The sequence below is a fragment of the Notothenia rossii genome, assembly GCF_949606895.1.
Source record: "Notothenia rossii genome assembly, chromosome: 1".
In the NCBI taxonomy this organism is placed as follows: Eukaryota; Metazoa; Chordata; class Actinopteri; order Perciformes; family Nototheniidae; genus Notothenia; species Notothenia rossii.
The window spans coordinates 59,129,412-59,139,109 of NC_136912.1; the positions used below are offsets into that span (position 1 = coordinate 59,129,412).

Here is a 9,698-nt window from a genome sequence, read left to right on the forward strand (position 1 = left end):
GCTTGTGTTCATGTCTTCCCTGATGTCACTATTCACCCATTGTCCGATGTGTAAAGAGAACTCGCCAGGTCGCCTTCGGAGAACAATGGGCACATTTGTGGAAATCGATCAAAACTGCAAACATTGTGGTTTTCAAAGGTAATATTTTTAAATGATGACCATGCGAAATATGTATTCGAGAATGATATTTGTGGCCATGATTGACAGGTGGTCCTATTCATGAGATACTCATACAGGTTGTATAGTATGATAGAAAAATTGAATGAATATATTTTTCTCACAGGTCATGGCAGAATCAACCTTTAATTGATAAAACTCCTGCTGGAAATCTGCTGTTGTCAGCAGGAATTCTTTTTGCGGGTACATCACCAACAAAAGTGCTGAGGGTACTGAAATCCATCAACTGCTGCACAATCACAACAAGGACATTTCTGAATCATCAGAAGAAATTCCTTCAACCTGCAATCAAGACAGTCTGGACCAAGAATCGGAACAACATTGTGCAGAAACTGAAGAAGACGAACAAACACAAAGAACTGGTGTTAGGAGGGGATGGACGCTGTGATAGCCCTGGTCACTGTGCCAAGTATGGATCCTATACCATACAAGACCTCACAATAAACAAGGTGTTGGATGTTCAATTAGTGCAGTTCAGTATTAGTGAATGTATCCTATGTTATGAATAGCCTCCTCCAAATATAGGAGGCTATTCATATTATAGCCAAACACAGCTGAGAATATTTTCTATCGAACCCAAGACAATATCATTTCAGGAGTGTTTTTTTTTGGCCGATGCATTTCAAGCTCAAAGCATTAACCATGTTCACAAAAATGACCGCTGAAAATCAAATGCTCTATGATAGCCATCTTTATAAAATATTATGTGTGTTCTGAATGTATTTGCTGAGTAATGAAGTCCCTTCAAGTGTCCACATGGAAAAAGAGGGGCTTGTACGATGTGTCCAGTTCTTGGAGAGTGAAAACCTCGTCATGAAGACAATTGTGACAGACAGACACACACAGATCAACAAATGGCTGAAGGAAAACCAAGAACATGTGGGCCATCGGTTCGACGTTTGGCACCTTGCAAAAAGTAGGTTAATTTTTTTAACTATAGTAGAATTATAATTCTCCAATTCACTCCAATTAAAAAAATAAAAAATAAATACTGAACTTTCTATTTTATAGACCTAAAGAAAAAACTGGTAAAGCTTGCAAAGGACAAGCAATGTACCGATATTGGGGAATGGATACAATCCATTCTGAACCATTTGTATTGGTGTGCCGTATCAACTCCGGATGGAAATGGAGAAATGATTGCTAAAAAATGGCTGTCCCTCAACAACCACATTATAAACATTCACACCAGACATGGCAGAGTGTTCGAGAAATGTGCCCATGGTCGGCTGCCTACAGCTCAGAACCGCAAGAAAAAATGGCTCAAAGCAGGTAATAATATTTTCTACGACAATGGACCACTCATCAAATGTTGTGTTGGAATGTTTTTGTGTCTTCAGTAAAGAAAAATGATATGCTAAGAACTAATATTTTTTCTATTATCGTATATCCTTTTTTGATTGTGTATTTTCAGATTCAGTGCCAGCACTAAAGCTGAATAAAGTTGTCAGCCAGAAAGCTTTTGTCAGAGATGTCAAGAAGATGTCACCTTCACAGCAAACCTACGGGGTGGAAGTATACCACAGTATAGTCAACCAGTTTGCCCCAAAGATGTATGCATACTCGTACATTGGCATATATTGCAGGTAAAGTATCATATGAATCTCATCAGAAAATACTAGAGACTTCAACTTTATTTGCTTATTTATCTATTTGCCAAGTTCTTCTTTTTTGGGGGTTTCCCCTCTCCTGTAGTGAGATCTATGGGTTTGTGTGCATGTAAATGGCCTGCAAATGCTAAAATCCCTATGAAATCTCTCTCTCTTTCTCTCTCTATACAATAAATGTATTTATTTTGTAGGTTGATCCTAGCAGCACTGCACTACAATGAGAACTCTGGCATGAAGCATACCAAAACCAGTACAGGACAACTCCAATACACTGTGAAATTCCCCAAAGCAAAGAAAGGTGGTCATGAAGTTAGACGTGTGAATACAGCAGCTACATATGGTAAGAAAGTGAAAGTGAGAGAATAATAACATTAATTATACCGTTTTACCAAATTAATGAAAAACATTCAATCTTGGACAACATTATTGTGTAAATATTGAAAATTGAGCTATGTGAGAATGGAGTGTAAAGTTTCAACTACAATGATTAATTATGCAAAGTGCCTCAGGGCATGCTATGCATAATTGGGGGACTAGAAAATATAGTATATAATTCTTGATTATAAAACATCTTTTTTGCAGAGTATGTTACCAAACTCTTGACCGAGACTCTACGCTTGTGCGAAAACAATGTCGATGAGGAACCTTTCGATGTCCCAAATCCACTCAGCAGTCGATGGGAAAAACCAGACAAGAGAGAGGTTGTTGCGCTGTTTAGAAGCAGATTTAATCACTGAACTGACAATCAGTTTTGTTATTGACTCTAATCAAGTGCTGGATACTTGAACGACGTGTAGATGTCTGATGGAAACGTCGCCTGGATCTTTTTAATGGCACATGATGGCAGTGGGATTCTGTGGTTCATACCAAGTATTCCCCAGCAAAATCTCACTAGCTGGCGGTATGCCACATAGCGATACATTCTGTAAAATACAAGATCATAAATGTCAATGGTAATCACTTCAACCTTATTTGCTTATTTATCTATTTATTCTGTAACTTTGCCAGAGTGACCCAAAAATAATAACCCCAAAAAAATGACTTCACAAAAATACATCAAATTTGTGAGCTCTACAATTTTGTGAACACAAGTAACTTACTCATTACGAGGCTGATCACCTGCTTGTTGTCTGTCCCTCTTTGAATAATGATGGTAGGCTGTCTGCAACACCCAAATGTTATGTTTGCACCATCTCCCTCATATTCATTGAATTCCTCCATTTTGGCCACCATGACATCCTTTTCTTGGCACCATTGGCACTCTTCAATTGTTTCCATGATTGTACATTTTTCACATGTACACCTAAATGTACAAAAGATAGTTGAGAAATACTTGCATTTTTAGGAGGAGACCTACTTCTGTGGTTATTTTCCAAGCCTAGCAGAGTGTGATGCAGTTACCTGAGCCAAGTGTCTATGAATTATAATCAAATGTATACCAGTAAATGGTAAATGGACTGTACTTATATAGCTGCTATGTATTATTATTTATTCACTATATACGAACATCTCTATGAATTATAATCAAATGTATACCAGTCTGTGTTCTGTTGCCTGAGCCAATGTGCCTGCTATGTATTATTATTTATTTACTATATATGAACATCTCTATGAATTATAATCAAATGTATACCAGTCTGTGTTTTGTTGCCTGAGCCAAGTGTGCCTGCTATTTATTATTATTTATTTACTATTTATTGAGAATCTCTATGAATTAAAGTCAAATGTATACCAGTCTGTGTTCTGTTGCCGCACCGGATCTCCGCCAAATCCAGGATCATCGTCCCCATTTTCGCTCCCGTCTGTATCTCTACCGCTACTTGAATACTGTGGCTCAAACTGGTATGGTTCCACCACGTTAGACTCGCCCGCATGATCTGATTCCACCACACCGGCATCCTCTTCAATAAAATCCTCCTCTTCTTGAAAGTGCACCGAGTCTATTGACGACTCACTGTCACTCGATGCTGTCGAAATGTCCGAGCCAGAGTCCGACATCAGCCATATAGTTAGTGTATTATTCAAAAAGTGTTCTACTCGTGACGTGCGTGACGTCACTAACCGGCGAAAGCTGTTTGGTCCGGAGCGGTCGTGTAAAATCGGAAGCGAGCATGGAAAGTTGTAATAAATCACGATTTATAAATACAGCGGGCATATTGTCATTAATGACAAATGATTTCCCATTAATAATAGTATATATTATCCTAATAAGAACAGTGTTGTCCTTCATTTCGTAAGCTCTTTAACAACACTTTCCTAATTATACTAGCATACTTTTATTAAATGCAGTTTAAATGCAGGGCTTTTGTAAGAGAGTATTTCGTATAGTGTTCTACTTGACTTATCTAACCGAAGTGATCGTTACGTTACTTTGCAAACCGTCACCCCCCCCCCCCCCCCCCCCACCCACCCCACACACACACAAAAGGACACGGTAACGTTGTGATTCACCTCAATTAATGATACCTACGGAGCTTGCTAACAGCAAGGCACAAGGCTACTTCACTCATTTAGCTAGCTAATGTAAGATACAAATGCTGTCGAGCCCTCACTGCTTGTAAAATAAGGAGCACAAACGGACTACTTACCCGAGCGGTGAGCCCCACTGTTCTCCTTCATTTTTCTCCCGGGTGTTTGTGATCACATGACTGACAAAGCCATGCTCTAATAGGCCAGAAGTCGGTTTGATTGCATTAGGGCTCGATTGCTTATCCTGTCTGAGTAGCCCGGATGATGCTGCATTGCAATTTTGGACATCGAATTTTACACACCGAATTTTTTGACGTCGATTTTTTTTCTCTTGAATTTTTGGGATCTGAATTTGAACCTTCACATTTTTTTCACTTGAATTTTTCCATTTTAATTTCACATAGGTAAATTCGGAGCAAAAATATTCAGATACATGATTTTCAAAGTAATTATTTTCAATGCTATTGCTGTTCAATACCTGACAAGGCCGGAGATGAAATATCTACATACATCTTATAAGAGTATAATACATATGTATAATATCAGTTAAAATAAGTGCTTCAACATAGTTAACATTGCTGGATGTATGCACAAATATTGATAGATGTCTTGTAATGCACTATTGAGGAACCTGCGATCCAAGTTTTTCATTCTTTGCATAACTATACCGTTTGTGTATATGATATGTCAATAAACCTTAGAAAATCTTGAAATCTTGAAAGGGATGTGCAAAATAGCCATTATATACACTTTTTAATGAACGATTAGAGAATAACAAGTAATGAATATGCTTTATAGGGATCTGCAGATACATTACTTTAGTCTTCTCAAGCACCCACTACCAAATATCTCTCCTGATTGTTGGCACTTGACAATCACCTTCACTGAATTTTACTCAGGTGTAACGAATCCAAATACAGAAAAAAGTTTTACATAATGTATTTTTGATCTTCACATATTTGTTTTCCGTTTAAATCCCCTGAACCTGCAAACACAAACTGCTTTCTGTGCACGGATCGCTTTGCATTCGTGTGTGGGTTTTTTGAGACTCCCCTGACGCTCACCCGATTTGTACTTGTAATTTTGTCTATCTATAGCCAATCAAATGAGCGCGCCCTTCTTGTGTTCATGACGTAGCGCTTCATGTTGGCCTACGCATTTTGCGCAGTCCGGAGCTGACAGGTCCATGGAGCCTGCCTGCAGGCGCTATCTCAGGACACCTCCACTCTCAGTACATTGCCACTTTCCGAACAGGAAATGCACGCAAATACAAGCCTTTATATTATTAAGGTAAAGCGCCACTTTCCGAACCATTGATGAATGCTTGTGTACACAAAAACGGCAGGCAAAACCGTTTTAAATGTGTGTTTCCTGTATGGTGAATATAGCTGCTTTTTTTTATGCCTGTATGAAGTTGTTGTGTGTGGAGGGAGCAGCTACAGGTTAGCTTAGCCCAGTGGTTCTCAAACTTTTTCTGTCAGGCCCCCCCTTTGGAGAAAAAAAAAAGTCGGGCCCCCCCAAAACGAATAATCAGGCTCAGTGGCGGCGCCAGAGATTTATTTTGGGGGTAATGTGGGGTAGCTTGACGTTTCATAGAGGGTGCTCAAACATTTAGGGTTTCCCATTAATGTACCGGTCGCTACAGTGGAATTTTCTACTGCAACAATCCCCACGCAAATACACAACGTACCCGCGACTGTTACAATGAAGGCTCGATATTCAGCTCACGGCATATAGGTGTAAGCAGGGATAAAGTGCTATTTTTATAGGTGATGTGTGGACGTCACATAGGGGGGTCCGGGGGCAAGCTTCCCCGGGAAGATTTATTTTTAAATATTGAAGTTAAAAGCATCAATCTGGTGCACTTTGAGAGCGAAAGGAAGAGATCTATGGATACATCTCTCAACACCCATATGAAACAGAAATGTAAACAGATTTACTTTTTCTTGATGGATATTTTACAAATCACCCTTTTAAACTTTATTCTTGTTTTACTGTCATATAGTATTTCATACCTGTTTTTCATTTATTCTCTTATTTTTTTATAACTATAATGATCATATAAACGTGTGCCTCGGAAATAATTATTTACATTAATGGTGACCAAAACATTTGAGACCCACTGAGATAACACTGAGAGAGTCCTTTAGCTCTCAGTCTGACAGGAGAGGACTCTCCTCCACTTTGTTGTTGAAAAAACTCCTTATATCCGTTAGCGTAGCTCGCTAGCACCAGAAGCTAACAACAACGATCTCCAGTACCGGTGCGCTCTCTCTCTCACGCGCACACAAAATGGCTCGTTCCACACACACACACAGAGCCGAGCTTTAATGAAACAGAGACCCAGACGTAATAGTACTGTACTGCATCATATTATTTTCGAATCAATAATTTTTCAAATTATGATTTTTATTTTATTTTTATCTTTTTTTTTTTTTTTTTATAACCATTTTTCCTCCTGGTCTCTCGCGCCCCCCCTGGCATGCCTCTGCGCCCACCAGGGGGGGCGCGCCCCCCACTTTGAGAACCACTGGCTTAGCCTAATCGATCAGTGCACTACGAAGCCAGTGCTAGACAGTGAGCTGTCAACGGGGGGGAGCCCCGCCGGTCATTATCGGCCGATATTCACTCTTAATAGTTTGATCGGTGCTCTCTATAAAGGCCGATCAGGAGAGCTGGATCTGATCGATATGGACATAAACGCGAGTGAAGTATAACTGGACGCGAGAGAGAGATCCGATCAGCTGCTGAGTCTGAGGGAGACACACAGCTCTGCATGATCACATGAAGCCCCGCCCTCTGTTTAGCGAGCTGACCGGACAGCACAAAATGCGTATATGAAGTGTCATGAAGGCAAAAAATCATACCCTCGTGGGGGCGCGCTCATGTGATTGGCTTAGAATGAAGGAGACATCTGATTGGCTATAGAAAATAAAATTACAAGTACGAATCGGGTGAGCGTCAGGGGAGTCTCAAAAAACCCACACACGAATGCACAGCGATCCATGCACAGAAAGCGGCTTGTATTTGCAGGTTCAGGGGATTTAAACGGAAAACAAATATGTGAGGATCAAAAATACATATGTAAAACTTTTTTCTGTATTTGGATTTTATTTACATGTATATGAAACTGAACACATTTGTGTGTGCATTGAACAACACAAGTGTGGATCCGGAAATACAAGTGTGAATCCTTTTGTGGATCATGAAATACAAGTTTGAATCCTTCTGTGTGCATGTGTGAATTATGAGACTGTTCTGAGCCCAAACATTTCGCTCTATTTTGCTCTCCTCCAGCCCTGTCTTTGCATGCGCTGCAGCTGACCACGCCCCCCTGCAAAGGAGGGGGCCGAGTTACGAGCGTCATGTTACCATGCTGTTACCATGCCACGGCAACCTCTCATTCCCCTGATTGGTGGAGAGTTGGCCATATAGGCGGAGCTCCTTGTCACTGACCTCAGACTATTTTCAAATCTGTATCAGTCTGTATCAGATCCGTTAAAGTCCCGTTATTAGAGATTTTGGGTATGGAGTAAAAGAGAGAGGGTTGTGTTTTCTGACACTTTGTGAGTTCCCTGACACACCGGGGACACATATTCATGTATAAAAGACGTACAAAGGTGCATTTTGCATGATAATTCCCCTTTGAAGAATGCCCTCAGGATTATAAAAGACCCCCATCACCCCAGCCACAAACTGTTCTGTCTGCTGCCGTCTGGCAGGCGGTAACGCAGCATCCGGACACAGACCACCAGACTCAGGGACAGTTTCATCCCACATACCAAAAGACTATTAAACACCTGAGCTTAGAAACAACATCCATAACATTCATCTGGCTGCTACTTATAAATTATTTATCTAATATATCATATTCCAATCACTTGTATATAGACTCCTATTGCACTCTTTCACTATTTGACCATCTTTCTTTTTGTATTTACTTGCACTATTTTTTCTGTTTATCTATTTTATTGTGTTGCACTGTTGGAGGAGCCTGTGGCCTAAGATTTCATCGTAATAACTACACTGTAGCTTACACATGACCAATAAAAGTGTGTGTGTGTGTGGGGGGGGGGGGGGGGGGGTTAGACACGTAGGTTCGAGTCCTGTTTTGGATGGTGTGCCGTTGATGGGCATAGACTGTATATATAAAGGTTTCATTCCATTTCAAAGTGCTGTTTGACGCTTGGCGTAAACTTTGCGCACTGCCACTCCAACATCCAATCACAGAGCTTGAGGACTAATCACGGGGTTTGTCAAGCAAAGTGCATGGTGTAGTCCTAAACGATAGCTGAGGATTATGGGTAGTGTAGTCTGCCATCCTAAACTCCGAAAAAAATATTTGTTTCTCCGAATCCAAGGGGAAAAAAACAAAAGCATTGCACACAATTTAAACCAATCAATGTTGTGTAATCAACAAGGATAAACTGGTGTTTTGAGTTGATGAGTAGTACAGATATCACTGTAAAATCAATCGACATTTAGGAGAATACTTACTTCCAGGTGTAAAATTCTCCGTTATCCAATGGGAATGGACGCTCACATTGCCTTTAACTGCCGCCGACATGGACGGATGCGGTGCTTCCCTGAGCGTCAAATACCGCCGCCAATGGGAATACATTGCAATCCGTTGAAAGCTCTTTGCGTCCATTTATGAAGCTGAAGGAGCCTCGGGTGTTTCTCAGGGTGTTTTTCAATGTCGAGGAAAGCTGCTCCAGACCCACTCTTTCAAGCATACTGCGTCATCGAGTGCCGCCGAAGGACTGTTCCAATATCCAGCATACTTCTACCGAGCCCGGCGTACTTCGTAGCAAGACATTTCGAGGCTGCACATGTGTAGACTCTGCGGTCTTAAAATCCCCACAATGCTTTGCGCACGGACCCATTTCCCAAATCTTTGGCGGAAAATGTAAGGATGGGCCTCTCATATGACGCACACCTGCACACTTGCTCGCCTGTTCCACTCTTCGTTTTCCGAATACCTGGAAGTATTCTTGCCTCGCTTCTGAAGCAAGTGACTCGGAAGACATGTGCTACCAAGCAAGCGCACTCGACATTGGGAAACTCCCACAATGTCGAGGAAGGCTGCTCCAGAGCCACTGTTTCAAGCATACTACGTCATCGAGTGCCACCGAAGGACTGTTCCAATGTCTAGCATACTTGGAATTCTACCGAGGCCGGCGTACTTCGTAGCGGGAAATTTCGAGGCTGCACTTGTTTAGACTCCGCGGTCTTAAAATCCCCACAATGCTTTGCGCACGGACCAATTTCCAAGTCTTTGCCGGAAATCGCGCTCCATTTAAGGCGGGGTCTCGCATATGACGCACACCTGCACACCTGTTAGCCTGTTCCACAATTCTTCGTTTTCCGAGGCTAGGAAGGATTCTTAGCCCACACAACTAAATGGTTTATATTATGTGCAACAGTCGAAGCTAAAATATG

The 9,698-nt window shown here is 41.2% G+C and overlaps 1 protein-coding gene across 1 annotated transcript; it reads left to right on the forward strand.

Moving 5' to 3' along the window:
- Window positions 1-1,313: 1,313 nt before the first annotated feature.
- On the forward strand, window positions 1,314-3,082 carry LOC307019285 (uncharacterized protein; the record flags this gene model as incomplete). The annotated part of the gene is made up of 4 exons (XM_079650053.1): window positions 1,314-1,449; window positions 1,592-1,763; window positions 1,979-2,127; window positions 2,370-3,082. 4 exons carry the CDS (start codon window positions 1,314-1,316, stop codon window positions 2,522-2,524), a joined length of 612 nt encoding a protein of 203 aa, XP_079506179.1. The 3' UTR covers window positions 2,525-3,082.
- Window positions 3,083-9,698: the final 6,616 nt, after the last annotated feature.